Source organism: Muntiacus reevesi, chromosome 10 (genome assembly GCF_963930625.1).
Source record: "Muntiacus reevesi chromosome 10, mMunRee1.1, whole genome shotgun sequence".
Taxonomy (NCBI): Eukaryota; Metazoa; Chordata; class Mammalia; order Artiodactyla; family Cervidae; genus Muntiacus; species Muntiacus reevesi.
The window spans coordinates 40,112,412-40,129,017 of NC_089258.1; the positions used below are offsets into that span (position 1 = coordinate 40,112,412).

At 52.3% G+C, this 16,606-nt stretch overlaps 1 protein-coding gene across 7 annotated transcripts in view; it reads right to left on the minus strand.

Moving 5' to 3' along the window:
• Window positions 1-16,606, minus strand: part of CDK5RAP2 (CDK5 regulatory subunit associated protein 2) — a 175,220-nt gene that overhangs the window by 18,445 nt on the left and 140,169 nt on the right. For all 7 annotated transcript variants that reach the window (XM_065946987.1, XM_065946992.1, XM_065946988.1 and 4 more), the window contains 6 exons: window positions 14,367-14,539; window positions 10,274-10,393; window positions 5,881-5,997; window positions 3,305-3,494; window positions 2,298-2,419; window positions 977-1,225 (listed from right to left, as the gene is read on the minus strand). In XM_065946987.1, coding sequence (XP_065803059.1) covers window positions 977-1,225; window positions 2,298-2,419; window positions 3,305-3,494; window positions 5,881-5,997; window positions 10,274-10,393; window positions 14,367-14,539 — 971 coding nt within the window. The remainder of the gene's footprint in view (window positions 1-976; window positions 1,226-2,297; window positions 2,420-3,304; window positions 3,495-5,880; window positions 5,998-10,273; window positions 10,394-14,366; window positions 14,540-16,606) is intronic.

The window sequence follows — 16,606 nt, forward strand, 5'->3', positions numbered from 1 at the left end:
TCCACACTGTCACAGCACCTTTCTGGTTCAAATTTTAAAATCCTTCCCAAGGAGAAACCCATGAGTCAATCACTACAAGTTCCAAGGCTCAGTGACTGGGTGCTCTTTGAGAGATTGTAACTTTCTAAATTAAAGGCGACAAGTTAAAGTCCCAACCTAAGTGAAGGACAAGTAAAGTGTTAAGTATAAACTCCTTACTCCCCCGCCCCCAACACACACACCCTCCCTGGGGTGTAAGGATGGTGACCCCCAGACCCCTGAAGCCCTCCCAGGCGTTGCTTCAGGAACAGACTGGACTTGGAGCTGGGAATGATTTCTAGCTCCAGCTCTGCCACCGACTTGGGGCAGTAACTCTGGAAAAGCCTCTTGCCCTCTCTGAGTTTTAGTTTCTTCATAAGAAGAGCAGAGAGGCTGGCCTGGCTGACTGCTTTGAGCCTGAGCGTTTGCCGGTGTTTTCTGGACCTATGTGGGAGGGGGACAGAGCGGGTCCGGGAGCCCAGTTTATCCTCTCTCTGCCCTCTCTACAGCCTCTGCAAGGCCAGACAAAAAACCTGCACGCAAACGCCAAACAGAACTAGCGTTCAAAACTGCCAGGAAGCTCTTCAGACCCTGAGACACCGACAGCTGGAGGAAGAGGTGCAGAACCTCTTTTAAGGGTGGTAAAAGGGACTAAACTGGATTTCCAGCAGCAGGTGATGTGGACAGGACTGAGGGGAGGGAGCAAGACTGGAGGCAACAAGGGTGGCTGGAAGCCATGGCTTAGCTGCCCTGAGAATCCACAGGCCCCAGGCAGAGATGATGGCATTTTGCCAAAGGTGACAGCTAATTCATGGTCAGGCCCCAGGTTCCGGGGGTCTGGCGAGTCTGCTGTCGGTGGGCAGACACCTCTGTGGGGCGAGGGTGGGATTCAGAAGCTTGCGTGTCCTGCACAGACGCACAGGGCTGTCTCAGACAGTGGGGAGAGGCAGGGCAGTACCAGGCTCGTCCAGTGGCAGGGGCCGCTCAGGGGCGGACAGGGTCTGCAGGGCGGAAGTGAGAGCGGCCTCCCGGGCCTCCTCCCCGTCCTGCACCAGCCGCTCCTCCAGCCAGCTCTGCAGCGCCATGCTGGTCCTGATGCCTTTCTCCAGCAACGCCTGCAGGGCCTGGACCTCGGCCAGGAGGCTGTGCAGGTGGCCCAGGAGGTCCTGGCCCGTCCAGCCTTCTCTCGACGCCTCCACACCGGCTTCTGTGAATAGGAGCAAAGGGAAACCTCGACACCGTCCACTGCCAAAGGGTCAGCCGTGAGCTGACGGTGCTGGCCACCCGCCGCCACCCCCACCCTCCTCCCCCACCACCCTCCTCCCCTGCCCAAGGACTAGGAACGGTTGAAAATAACAACTCGACTTTAAAAACAAAAATATCGGCAGCCTTAATTGCTGCTATTCCACAGGCTAAGTAAGAGCTGGAAATTAATCTTCGCTTCTGGCCATTAAGGCCCAGCAAATTGCACACCAAACCCCGGAATTATGTCTAGTAGTAATAAAATCTATTTGGGCTGGAATTATAGAATGAAAGGGGCTGATTTTCAGAGCCACGGTATATTAAAAAGGCACAACAGCAGGAATAAGAAGAGCAACTTGAGGAGAAAATGAAAGCTGAGAGGTGACGCTTTTCTAGATAAAACTTTCAACAGGGAGAAACCATCTGGAAAATTAGTTGAAAAGAAAAAAACAATAACAACAGAAACCCCCACCCACCTCAATATTGATTCTAAAACATTAGAGTTTACAGTCAAGTCACTCTGACCCAGCACCTCTCTAGGACAGAGCGCGGACCAGCAAGCATCTCCAGAGCAACACTCAGCACACAGTAGGTGCTCCATGATTATCTGTTGAATGAATGGACCAAAAAAAACCAAAAAATACACTAGCAGGAAAATTGTTATTTCTGGAGCATCTACTATGTGCCAGGTACTGTGCTAGGATACTTAATAAATGATCACATCTAATTTTCATGACTTAATAGAACCGAGATTAGCAGACGTGTGTTTCAGCAGAAGGAACAGGCCCAAAGCAGCAAGCTGACTGCAGAAGGCGCACCCCGGGGACGCGAGGCTGTGAGAAGCCAGACCTCAGCCGGCTGGGCCCCTGAGCCTCAGTCCTTCCCGGTTTCCTGCTGCTGCTTCAGAAGGAGGGTGGGCCAGAGCGCCTGCCTCAGAGTCGACCTGCTGCAGCAGGGAGGCAGGCCTGGGGTTTCAGGACAGCGGGAAGCCTGCTGCGGGCGGAGAGGAGAGCGCTCCCGGCCAGGGGGCCCAGTACCTCGCGGGCTCCGCTGCTCTCGGTCCAGCGTCTCACACACCTTCAGCTCCACCCGCAGGGCCCGCAGGAGCCTGTCGCTCTGCAAGAGCAGCTGCTGCCTCAGCGTCGTCTCCTCCTGCAGCCTGGAAAAGCCCCGCCGGCACGGGGAGGAGAGGCTAGTCTCACGCGGGGGGCAGGCAGTCCCACTGTGACCCAGGGAGCGTGGCCAAGACTGTTGGCGTGCTGAGGAGCATCCTGAGGGCCCCTCCGGGCCCAGCCCTTGACATCTGAGATCTTGGGTCGTCCTCACAGACACCCCAAGAGGGACGTGCTACGGATGTGCAACTCAGGAACATGAGGAAGTGAAACGCAAAATGGTTATGTCTCACCCAGGGGTGCGCAGCTCAGGGGAGAAGCAGGGCTGTGATGACACAGACCGCGAGCTTACAGGTCACTGCACCGCGCTGGGGAAGCAGGGCGACCTCAGGAACTAAAGGTCGGGGGGAATCAGGAGAGCTGACGGGGCTGCTGAGACACACGGGCCGAAACGGAGGCCACGGGGACCGAGGGGGCCTGCAGAGGGTCAGTCAGCATGACCGGCTCAGAGCCCGAGCCAGACGCACGTCAACCCTGCATGCAGAACCGCCCGTGGCTTCCCGGTCACTCAGCAGGAAAGCCCAGGTCCTCCCCGGCCCCAGGGCCCTCCTCCATCCCAGCCCCTCATCCAGCAGGGCCCCCTGCTCTGCCCTGCACGGGCCAAGGACACCCCGCCCGGGCCCTCATCCTTTCCAAAGAGAAGGACCAGAGGCTCCGCGGGGCGGACGCACTCATTGCCTCTAGGCGGCTGCTCAAACAGCATCTTTCAGGGAGGCCGGCCGTGATGCTCCCGGGATGAAACGGAGCCATCCGGCCCCCAGGCCCCGTCCCCCGACTCAGAGGACTTTCCTCCTCTTACTCCATTCCCACCGGACATGTCACGTGCTGCGTGCTCACTGTGTCCGCCCCGGGCAGAGGACCCTGACCCCTACCTGCTCAGCGCCCTGCGGCCACGGCAGACCTCCTGAAGCAGCCGCCGGTTCTGACTCTCCTTCTCGTCCACCTCTCTCTGCAGCCTCTCCTTCTCCGCCCTCACAGAGGCCAGCTCCCGCTGCAGGTGCTCCAGGCTCGTGGCCTTCCTGGAGAGGGCCTCACGCAGCTTCTCGTTCTCCTTCTGTTTATCTGCACGCAGAGGAAAGCGCGGCTGAGAGGAGACACCATTTGTTTTTCCAACCTCATTACGCAAATACAGCACTTCAGCCGGAGCGCGCCAAGAATACAAAGGAGGGAAGGAGATTTCATCTGGCATTTGTGATTGTGGCATTCCAATTATCTCATGCGTTTTGGGCAGATAAATCTGTCAACATCAAGGCTGCAGATTCAACGTCACTGGGATGAGATGGGCCCGTTTAATTTTCTATTAAATAATGGGCTGTGCCAACCTAATTACTGTGGCTTCACAGAGCAAAACCTGGGGAGACATCAGAGACAGAGGCAAGAAACGGGGCTCAGAACCCTGGCGACGGGTGCTGGGCAAGTCTGAGAGGCCGGCCAGGAGGCCAGCACTCCCGGGGGGCGAGCAGCGCTGGGGCTCGGGGATACACGGCCCAGCACGAGGCCTGGAGACAGAGGGGCATGCTCAAGTGTGGCTCTTCTGCTTACTGACCCCCACCACCTCCAGCATCTCTTCACTTCTCTGTGCCTCCGTTTCCTCATGTGCGTGGCCAGGAGCAGTGACTGAGCTGCTACATGTAAAAACTTCGCTGAGGGCCTCAAAGCACACTGCAGGCTGCCAGCGCTCCGGTGGCTGCTAGCTGTGCCGGCGCTGCTAACGGCTGACGTCGCTGCAGAGCTCACTGTGTTACCTTAAGATCTCCCCGTGTGTCATCCTGCTTACTTCAGAGGAAACCTCCATGGAGGCACTTGGCTTACTCTCTATTTTCCAGACAGGATGTTAAGGATCAGAGAGACTAAGGCTTTGCCGAGGTCACACAGCCAGTAACTGGCAGAGCCAGGATTCAGATCCAGCTTTTCTGACTCCACTCTTAACCATGACTCGATCATCTCTGAGCATGCTTTCTCCCCTCCCCGCAGGCTGCAACCACACTGAGCTTCCGACAACTCCGGACCAGTCCAGACTCCACCCCCATCTCTAACCCCTGGGCCTCTGTCCACCCTTTTCTTTCTGTTTAAAATCCCCTGGCTCTTCAAAACCTTAGCTGTTGTTTAAGTTGTTAGGTCTTGTCTGACTCTTTGCAACCCCATGGACTGCAGCCTGCAAGGCTCCTCTGTCCCTGTGATTTCCCAGGCAAGAATTACTGGAGTGGGTTGCCATTTCCTTCTCCAGGGAAGCTTCCCGACCCAGGGATTGAACCAGCATCTCCTGCACTGGCAAACGGATTCTTTACCACTGAGCCACCTGGGAAGCCCTCTAAACCTCAGGCACCTCTGCTAATCCCTACTAACATCCCAGACTCAGCTCTTGAAGGCCAGCTCCTCCTGGGTCAGGATGCCTTCTCCAGGGTCCCGTGCTCCTGGAGGCTATCATGGCTGATCCTCACCTTGGTCTGCCACGGTCACCTGGCTCTCTCTCCCGTCAGACCATGAGGAGTCCTGAGGGAAGGGATCAGGCCCTGCTCAATTCTGTATCAGAATCTACACAGGCTGCAATACAGAAGAGGTGCCAGGAAGTGTTTGCCGAATGAATGAATGGTCTGCAGAAGCCCCAGTTTCATCTCTTAAGCCAAAATCGTCAGTATCTCTAGTGAAAATGGGATAAGCTGGCCTGAGCTCCGGTTCCGCCACCTCTAGCTCTGTGACCGCAAGCCAGTCATTTCCCCAGGCCTCAGTTTCTTGCCTGTAAGGCAGGACTAATAATAATGTCATTCTGGGAGCATTTTATGTATTGACAGAAAATATAAATAAAACCTTTTTGAGGGCTAAGCTCCACACAGAAGGAATTAAAAGAAGAGAAACACTGTCCTTTAAAAAAAACACTGTCCTTTTCCCTGGTGGCTCAGTAAAAAATCCACCTGCAATGCAGGAGACCTGGGTTTGATCCCTGGGTGCGGAAGATCCCCGGAGAAGGAAATGGCAACCAACTCCAGCATTCTTGCCTGGGAAATCCCAGGGACAGGAGCCTGGCGGGCTAACTGTCCACAGGATCACAAGAGTTGGACACGACCTAGTGACTAAACCACCACAAAAGAAATCCTGGAGAAGCTCTGCTGATCGTAGAAAGTCTCTGAAGTTTCCAGCCCTTCTCTCTTCCGCTGGGAACTAAGACGAGTGAGAGGCGGCTGCACAGAGCGGAGGGTGACGTGTAGAAACGTTTACTCGGCCCCGGAGGCAACACGCTGCAGGCTTTTCCTGCGGTTAGCTGTCAACAGCCCGATGAAGAACTCCCATTTTACAGCTAACGATACTGAGGTTCAGAGAGGCCGAGCGAGCGGCCCGAAGTCACAGAGCCATAGGATTTGGACACAGGTTGCTCCAACTCCAGTGTCTGCATTCTTCCCACGGCTGGGCTGTGGGACCCCAGGCTGCAGGCAGCGCCTCTAATTTTTACCTCTGGATCCTTTGGAGAGCATCGTATTGAGGGCCTGGTTCTGCTTCCTCAGGAAATGTACTTCTGATGTCAGAGAATTATGGATCTCTGGACCATAAGCCAAAACATTTGAAGAACCTATAAAAACACACAGAAGTCACAATTTATGGATGGTCTTCAGGCCCGAGTGCATGGAACTTTCTAGAACACAGTTTTAAATAATGAGAAAACACAACCTATCATGAAAATTACTCCTGTGAACTACGTAAGCTATTACCAGAGCCCACGGGGAAAGGAGGGTGAGCTTGAAAGAGGAGACGAGGGGACTCCAGGCATCCTACCTGCCCTCGGGGAGCAGAGAGGAGGAGCCGGGCAGGCACGGGTGGGCAGGAGCCATCTCTCTTCTGAGGGCCAAGCCCCCCGGGGACCTCTCCACTGAGGGCCTCACCTTTCCCTGCCCTCCCTCCCGTTTCCTGCCTGTGTAGACCATCTCACAACTACCCCAGCCCGAGCTGAAACCCTGGGAGCCGGCCCAAAAGCGTCTTCTTCCACTCCGCAGTCAGCCAAAGTGATGGCTGACTCTTCCTCCAAAATGCCACACACACCGGTCCACTCTTTTCTGCCCCTGTGGTTCAGCCATATTTTTGCCCTATTTGCCTCAGCCAACAAGATGATCGTCCTAAACACAGTCTGTTTGTGGTTTCTTTTTTATTTTTTTCTGCTCAAAACTGTTTGATGGCACCACTGCAAAAGACAATCACACAAGCAAACGCAAGGTCCAAACGTCAAATCTCTATTATTAGCTCGAATCTCACAGCCCACCCCACTCCCGCTCACACTAGACCCTCAGCCCAGCTGAGCCACCCCGTGCTCCGAGCACACCACGTGATCACACACACACACACCCCCCCCCCCAGCTTCACGGGACGAGGCATTTATTCCCTTTGTCGAGAAAGCCTGCCACCTTGCTGGACTGTCGAAATCACACTCGTCCTTCAGTTCATAGCTCAAGCCCACTGCCCCATCGCGCAGACTGAAAACCAGGCTCTAAAGCCTCACAGACTGCGTCTGCGGTCACCTGCATGCTCTGACCGGCTCCCTCACCCCCAAACACCTGCCCGGGCTCCAGTCTGCCTCCTGGAATCCTGGCCCTTCCTCTGGCCGGACAGCGCCCCCCGCGCGCTGAACCTTCCCGTCTGCACCGTGTGTAACGTCCCCGTCCGTGGCCACCCCACTGCAGAGCCCGCTGCGTGCAACGTGCCTTCTGCACGCGGCAGACAGACGCCGCCCCGCGCCGTCCTTACTGATGGAGTCGACCACAGCGCAGAGCCCGAGGACCAGACAGCTGCTCTCCCAGCCTCCGGGGCGGCTAGAGCGCGGGCGTGTGCCTCCTCCGGTCGATGAAACTTGACAGGAGGCCTGCCGGGAACTTCGGGGAAAGATTTCCCGCCCCTCCTGCTCCGTTCCCTCCTCTGGACTCCGTCCTGACAGGAGGGGAGGCGGCAGCCCCCACAGGTACGAACCCCACGCCCTGCTCCCAATCAACCAGCCGTAGGACGCGCTTACAACTGCCTGCCCCTGGATTGCCTGCCATGTAAGAAAGCAAAAGTCCCCAATGTTTATACCAGTTTTTTCCTCATATTCTGTTATTTGCAGCTGAAAACATCCTGATACACAATTGATTACCTGCGTGGTAAGCCACTCCAGTATTCCTGCCTGGGAAACCCCATGGACAGAGGAGCCTGGAGGGCTACAGTCCAGGGGGCCACACAAGAGTCTGACACAGCTTAGCGAATAAACAGCAACGACAAGCACCCAGCCCCCTGGAAGGAATAAAAGGCACGGCACGGTGCCCCCAGACGCCAGAGTCCGTCCTTCTCTCTCCACAAGTGCTACCTTCTCCTCATGTGAATGATTCACCGATTAGTGTCGTCTCTCTTAACTGACATCCATCTCTCCCTACCATCTTCCTCCACGCTCCCCTAGAAGCCCTGGTGTCCTTTTAGAAACACTTGGGTTTGAACCTTGGCTCTGGCTTCTTAACAGCTGCACGATCTCAGGCAAGTCACAGAGCTTCCCTATCCCTCTACGGACTCAGTAAAAATGATCGATGCTAACATTACTTGCTATTACGATAGTAACACACGACTGATGACAGGCTGGAGCCAAAAGAGGACCAAAGAACAATCTGGATGAGCAGGTAAGCTTCTCCAGAAGTCTTCCATGACCACTGCTAAGGCGGTCACTTTTCAAAGAGATGATGGAGCCAAGGAACAGTTTCTGACAAAGCCTGAGCTAGCGGGGTCCACTTCTGACACTAAGAGGCCCATCTTTCCTCTGAACATCACCACTGGAAGCTTGTGTAACTGGCGACAAGCTGGAAGACCGAACACCTAAGATGACAGGTTTTAGCAATATTCCACCTCAACATGACAGGGAGCTGTGCTGTCTCAAACCTGCTCCCAGGACGAACGTCTCACAGCAGGGGAGGCCGGACCACTGTCATTTCTTTGTCTTTTCAGGGGCTGTGACAACGTGGGGAGAAGGGCGTCTCTTTCCGCCAGCGTAAACGCTTTATGAATGTCTTTCTGTAAACCTTTCCATTGGAGCGAAGTCCTCTCCAGAGCAACTGCCCGCTCCACTGTAGCTGGTGGCCATTCGAGCCCCCCAAATAATTCTATAATTGGGTTTGCCTGGGAAAATGTAAAACAGACCGAATCTAATTCAGGCATTACCACGCGTGGTTGTGGTGGGCCCAGGCGTGTATTTCTTTCCTGTGTTCGATGTGACTAATAACTCAGATTAATCAACTTCCCTGGGAGTGAGAAGGGGAGGAGGGGAGGATGCAGGACTGGGGAGAGGGGTGGTCGGGAGAGGGGCGGGGGGCGGGAACCAGTCTCTGCCTCGCACACTGCCACACACACAGCCCTCTGAAGAGATGTCCCTCCAGCTGATGGCTATGATGGACTGGAGAGCAGACCTGGGGACCAGAGATGCGAGTGCGGCCACCGACTCCATCTCTCTAGAACTCACTTATCTCATCACTATTAATGGCAATGACATGAGGGGTCCTCACCCACTGCAGGGCTTTGTACTGTCAAACCCAAAATGCTATACAGAATAAAACAGTAAAATAAAACTGATGATAATGAAGAAAACCACCATCTATTGAGTGAGGTGCGGAGCGAGGCCCTATTTATAACATCTCATTTAATCTCACAATGACCCCGTTTTATAAGATAATGAAGATGGGGAAGGAGGGGAGAAGCGCCCGAAGTCACAAAGCTAATAAGACAGAAGAGGCGGGCCCCAGCCCAGGGCAGGCCAGCTCGCAGACCAAGTCAGGCTTTGCCTGGTGCCCGAAGCTGCTCTCAAGACATTCTTCCCAGGGTGTGGACACTCCCTTTAGAGCAAAAAAGGAGAGATCCCAAAACAGAGTATTCAGTCATAAGAGGAACACAACAATATAAAGTATTCTGCTCTTCCGGTAGGTGACGGAGAGAATGAGAACACATTTTATATTTGCATTAACACTATAAGGACAGAGAAGAAAACTAACAAAGGTGGGAGGAGAGAAGGGAGAACAGGATTAATGGTATAGGACTGAGATTCTAATTTCTGAAGCATGTGAATGTCTTACCTATGGGAGAAATAAGCATTTTTAAAGTTTTTCATGGAAGAATATTCCACGCAGGGCTAATTGTGGTTATGGAGGAACGCCCTCATGATTGGCACGTGGGAGTTATCAGATTGCTAAAGTGCTCATACTTTTAGATTCTGTTATTGACAAAAGACAAAATTCTGCTGTGTTATTTTAACATATCTATCTTATCTCACTGCGGGGGACGGTGGGGGGAGTTCCCCCAATGGCTCAGCGGGAAAGAATCTGCCTGTCAATGCAGGAGACAAGGGTTGAATCTCTGAGTCAGGAAGATCTCCTGGAGCAGGAAATGGCAACTCACTCCAATATTCTTGCCCGGGAAATCCCATGGACAGAAGAGCCTGGTGGGCTACAGTCCATGGGGGTCACAAGGGAGACACGACTGACTAAACAACAACAAAATCTGCCTCACTACAGCTTCGAGGGTCAAATGAGGAGCCAGTCACGACTCAGGACACTGGAAGACAGCAGACCCCCAGTGACCGAGAACAAACGTGTATCAGGGACGGGCCTCCACTGGTGTTGGGCCCTCGAGTCTCATCACCACCAGAATAAACTGGGAACGCCTGCCCCCACTCAACAGACAAATCACTGCTACCTGAGAGTCAGCATGCTAAGCAAGCAGCAAAGTCAGGATCTGAACCGAGATCTCTCTGGCCGCAAGTTCGAGGCCCTTCCCGACACACAGCGAGCTTACCCAGGCAAACGCGTCACAACGGAAGCCCTCCCGCCCTTTGGGAACGTCCACCTTACCTTGGTCACCTTCGGCCCCTTGTCGTTCCAGCTGTTTCCGTAGCTTCTCGTTTGTTTTAATAGATTCCTCTAAACGTTTTCTCAAGCTTCGAATTTCTTGTATATGTTCCATTAGTAAGTCTACAGGAAGGAGGGCATTTTTAGTTTAAAGTCTGAAGCCCCCAACAAGCTGAATAATTTATGGGCTATGCAGTGATCCTGAAATGCTAAGAAGCACTCTCTGTGTTAAGAGCCCTCCCCGGGCACGGGAGTGCTGAGCTACTGCCCACAGCCCACAGCCTGTCTGTGACGATTCTCTGCAGCGCTCCATGAGCAAGAAACTCTACATCACATGGAGAAATTACACTTCATACAATTTTAATGCTAACACTAATACAGCCTTTTATTCTTCTAAATATCAAATATTAATTTAAAATCTTCCTTTCAGGGAAACTAAAAGATTGCTTTCAAGTTTGCCTGGATTGCCAGAGAGTTGATTAAGCCGCTTTCATAACAAATTCAGATATTTTTTAGACTAATTCTTTGAAAAGACTATGTTAACCATTTATCACTTATTAATTTAAGACTTAAAAACAAGGCAAAACAATAACCCCAACACTAGTGAGAATGGTTAGGAAGAACTCTCTCAAGGAAGTATATCCTGTTAGTGTGGGTATAAATGTATATGACTCTGGGGACCATTTTATTAATAATCATTAGAGAGGTTCTTTACAATATCTTTTACCAAATAATTCTATTTTCAGCAATCTACTTAAAGAGATCAAAAGAGATGCTGACAATCATTTACCAGAATGTAGAGAAATGTTCATCTTAGCACTTTTTATAATAGTCAGAATTGAAAATAACTCAAATTATTAAATTAACTGCATTATATCCCTTATGATACAGTACTACACAGCCATTAAAATTATGTTATGAAGACCATAAAATATGATGGGAAAATATAGATACAAAATGGGTTATTTGGCATAATCGCAACCCTGTTTAAAAACTTGCAGACAGGAAAGATATATATATATATATGCAAAAGAAGGAAATACATCTAAATATTAACAGAGGTTGCCTTTAAGTGGTAGATCTTCGGCTTCTCAAAACTTTTAATATTATATCTTAACATAATATTTTAAAATATATAAAAACTTAAATTTTCTGAATTTTCTGAAACGAGGCTGCATTATTTTCTCTGCCTCTGCCACGTCTCACTTTAAGAAAGAACGAAGGAAGGAAAGTTCCAGTCCAAAGGCAGGTCTCTAGAATTAGTGTTTATAGGATAATCACATTAAGTATCCACAGGCAAAACTAATGCCTTTAATTCATCAATTAAGGTATACTCAGTATGTCTCGGTAATGTTTGCTTTAAAACATTATACTAATGTTACGACCCAGTTTTAATTCCTCCAAAATGACTTTCATTTACAAGTAGCACAATGTTACAGATCTTTTCCTAATTAAATAGTAATTTTGCCATGAATTTGAATGTTTATGAGATGACTTAATTCCCAGATCTTCAGCTATCTCCTATTAATGCCAGAAGTGTGGCAAGTCATTTGGCGGACTGAGGACCCCCCTGCAGCACCCTGGGGTGTCACGGCCCCACACCTCCACTCCTGCCTTGCTGCCCCCAAATCTCTCGGCAGCCAGTCAGGTCCGAGTGAGTCAGGAACTTATCTTCCTTGCTGGTTTATCCACGCCACACTCTGCCAGCTTCTGGGGCAAAAACGCTCAGCAGCGGTCGGTGGGACACATCGTCTGAGTCTGGCTGGAAGCTGGAATCATCGCTTGGGCTTAAGGACACACTCCCAGTCGAATTGGACACCACTTGTTAATTATGCAGCCTTAACTGAGCAGAGGGAAACACTATACTTGTCTTAACAACACAGGAGAAAATTATCTGTCCCTCTTACAATAATACCCTTCTGACAAATGCTGACACTTTAAAACCCATCCTGCAAGAAGCAAGCATCAAAAACAACAGTATACACATCTTCTGCCAAGTAGTTACAATTTAGAGAATCTAGGTCAAGAAAGTGTCCCGAAATAAGGGGAAAGCTCATGTTCAAAGACATTCCCCGCAGCACTTTTCACAATTGTGAAATTTTAGAAAATGACTTAAATGTTCAGCAACAGAGGAACAAAAGGAAAACTGCAGTTGAGCCATTCAACGGACGACGGCAAAGCCGCCGAAAACGATGTTATGTAGCGTGTGGGAACCTTACGATACAATGCCAAGTGAAAAAAGCACAAGTACTAAATTATCTCTCTGCTCGATCAGGAACACGACAGAAAGAAAAACGGATGCAGAGACAGAAGAGAAACAGACCCCAAAAAGCTAGCAGTGGGTGAGTTAGGACGGCACATTCAGGAAAGTGCCTGATAATCCACTCGAGAAGCCCACGGTCACGGGTCCTCAGGAGGAATAAGGGGTAAAGAGATACCCGAATGGCTCCACACTGGAAGTAAACCCAGGCTGGAGTGGCGGGTGGGGCGGCAAGTGAAAACAAGAGGGGCAGGCTGGGAGAGAAAGAGGAGGTGCCTGGCTCCACCTAAGTGGGAGGACGTTAAAGGGCAGGGATCACAGACATCCCAGTGGCAAGGACCAGGCTTGCTGCCCTGTAAACCCCGCCCTCTCTCGTCCCCACGAGATTCTGCGGGAGGGATCTCGGGCAGGACGAGGAGGGCACTATGGACAGGGAAACAGTTTACATCGGACCTAAGTGGAAAGGCAGACAGCGGGGCCAGAAACCACAGAAACACCAGGAGCAGAGACTCGCAAACTGCAGAGGGAGACAGCCAGAAATCCAAAGGAGACACGCCCAGGTGACTGGTCACCGGAGGGGCCCGGCTGACACCCGCGCTGTTCGGAACCTGTGTGCGTCACGCTCCAGGTCTGTTTTCAAGCTGCGCTCCTCCAGGCCCTGAGCCTCCTGTTGGAGTCTCAGAGACAACCAGCTGGGATAAGGGTTCTACTCCTCTGGAAAATGTACCTTTTATATATTCCATATATCTCTTATATAATCAGTTTCATCTGAAAAATAAAAAAAAGGGAGGGGGGATTTCCGTTGCCAAAAAAAAGTTTTAAAATTTTGAAACCCTTGTTCTACAGGATCAGGTGTCAACAGAGAGCGTTTAGCAGGGAAGCGTCTGACTTGTTCTCTGGGTCCATCCTGCACACCTTACAAAGAGCCGCTGGAAACGTGAGACCAGAGGGCGTCCGCTGGGGTCCGGAGTCTAGAGCAAGGGCCAGGAGACGCGGCGCCGGTCTGCAAGCCAGGCCCACTTGTCTTAGAGGTAAACACAGCTATCCTGGGACATACCCACACTCACTCACCTAGGCATTTTCTACAGCTGCCTTCTGCTGCAGGAGCAAAACTGAATCACTGCAACAAAGAACACGTGCTCTGCAAAGCCTGCAATACAGACTGTCAGCCTTTCACTAGGCAAGGCCTATCTGCTCTGCTCTGCACAATCCCTGGAACTTACGATGAACAGTAAGCCCTACCCAAGGCCCAGCAGGAGGTGTCAGGGCTGGTCTAAGGGGAGCTCGGGGTGGGCGACCTCAGGAGGACGATTCTGCCAGCTTAGCCCACAGCTCCATGGTCAGAGGCAGGACAAAGGGCTGACCCCAAAGGTCAAAGGTCACACTAAAGAGAAACACAGATTTATCAAATTCACAGACCTGCAAACAGGGGGTGGGGGACTTCAGGGCACCTGTACAACTCAAACCAAGGGTCCTCGAGCGACACCGCCTTAGGAAGAGCTTGAAAGAAACAGCAGGAAACTGACCAGACTGGGAAGTGATCTGGGACCCCAGCGCTTTCCAGACCGCCACTGCCAGATAAGTGAGGAAATGGCAAGTCATCATCAAAAAATAAAGGCGACTTTTCCCTAATCGCCAGCACCTTCAACAACCATAGGTTTCTCCATTGATAAACGATGTCTGAACGACCGGCTTGGGCCCCCCCGGGACGTCCTCTCATCCAGTAACCACTCAGACGTCAATACACTCTCCTCCACTACAAAGGCAGGAGGGTGAACTCTCATTCGAACCGGTGAGTCTTGGCTAGGTTTAGGACGGTGGGAAAGCGCGGCTTACCTTGAGAAAAGTTGTTGGCCAGGCCCGATGCCTTCTCGGCCTCGCTGTCTTGCTTCTGATCTTGTGAGGAGCAGGACTTCTCGGACAGGCCGCAGTCGGACAGCGCGCGACAGGCCGAGGGTGCGGGAGACTCGGGGAGAACGTGCTGGTATGCGGCGCTGTCTTCCTCAGTCCTTGACCATCGGGATTGGAAGAGAAATCGGGTTCCACACTAGACCCCACACCAGGGTAGGAACACTGGCCCTTTGTCATTTACCTCTATCTGCGACGCTGGTCTGGAGCCTTTCTGCACCCCAGAGCATTTTTTAGCAAAAGACAAACCAAAAGGGGCTCAGTGGGCTTGACTCCGCGTCAGTGAAGGAGGGGACCCACCGTCTGGCCGGCGGGGGGGCCCTGGGAGAGCCCGCTCTGTCCCAGGCGCTTCACACACTGTCCTCACTGGGAGGACCATCTGCCGGCAGAGCCAGGAGGTGGTGGGACATCAGAACCTCGCCTGCCCGTACGTGGCAGGGCAACCATCTGAATCCTCGTTTGACTGGTTCCAAGCCCCTAGGAGAATGTGGGGGGGTGGGGGGCAACCCAAACCCACAGGTGGACTGTGGGTTCACAAATTTCAGAACCCTCGTGATCCCCAAGCTGGTTCCAATATCACCATTCAGGCAATCACCTAGTCATTGAGCTGTATTTCCCAAGGGCCACCTCCGCCAGGAGGAAAAACACCCTGAACTTCGTGAGGAGCCCCCGTGAATCCCCACTACAGATAAGCGCCTTAATTTCAGCTCTTTTTTCTCCCGCTTTTTCTTATGACTTCGTGTCTCATTATTCACGAGCTCAGACAGGAGCAAAGGACATTCATTAACAGGTAAACACCAGGTGCAACTCCCCTCAGACAGCATGATGGATGCTCGGGCTCGCTGCCGCCTGGCAGAGGGGGAAGGGGCCGAGGGCACCCGTTTAATTAGCTCGGGAGTGACCCACGCGCGTGCGAAGCCTGCAGCTGGAGACGGAGAACAGGAGGGACAGAAGCTAGCCTGTCAGAGAGGAGAAGGGTGGCTGAGGAGGGCCAGGGAGGCCCCCTGCCTTCTTCCAGCCCGTTCTCCGCTCAACCACGGCTGGTCTTCAGATCGGCAAGTCTGCTCCATCAAGTCCCGGCCTGCCCTCCTTTGGAGATGCCCCTCTCCCTGTAGAACAGGGTCTGGGCTCTCAGTACAGGAGGTGAGGACCAGGCCAAGCCGCGCCCACCCCGGCCTCCCCAGTTCCGAGCTCCACCCACTAGCCACGTGGCTCCAAGGGGCCACATCTCCTACACCTCGAGGGTGGACACGCTCCCAAAAGCCCCACCCCAAGCCTCATCCTTCAGATCTCAGCTAAGACATCTCCCACGGGGAGGTCCTTACTGCCCCCTCCACAGCGTGCAGATGGGACAAGACCCATTATTACCAGCGGAAGTGGAAGGTCGGGCTGGGAGGGCTCCTTGAGGATACTGCAACGGGAGAGGAGTATTTCTTCTCAACTTACAGCAGCCCTGATTAAAATGTGCTCCAGTGAGCTGTGCCGCTTCCCTGCCTGCTCCCTCTAATGACGCTGGTGGCCTTCACAATGCCAATAAAATCTAAAACTCCACATCCCAGACCAGTCTCTATTTCTTTATTTTGCCCCCAGAGATCCAAAGGGTCGCAGCTCCCAAGAGGAGAGAAACATCAATAGCGCTAACAACAGTGAGAACCTTGAACAAGTCAACAGAGGAAGGCCCGGCCTTGAGGTTTCCAGTTGGCCACAGAGGCAAGCTAAGGGTGTAAACAATCCGTTCACACCACACTAAGGGTGTAAACAATCCGTTCACACCACACTAAGGGTGTAAACAATCCGTTCACACCACGAACATTTTAAAAAATTCCAATCACATGCCAGAAAGCTGGGGCTGGAGCAGGTGTACAGAGATTTAAGACAGTCTTTGCCCTCAAAAGGCAACAGGGAATAACAAGAAGCATCCAGGTGTGGGAGTAACAACAGAATGAAGTTCCAACCCAGTGCTGCCTCTTCTTGCTACTTCTGCTGCTAAGTCGCTTCAGTCGTGATCGACTCTGTGTGACCCCATAGACGGCAGCCCACCAGGCTCCCCTATCCGTGGGATTCTCCAGGCAAGAACACTGGAGTGGGTTGCCATTTCCTTCTCCAGTGCATCAAAGTGAAAAGTGAGAGTGAAGTCGCTCAGTCGTGTCTGACTCTTTGCGACCCCA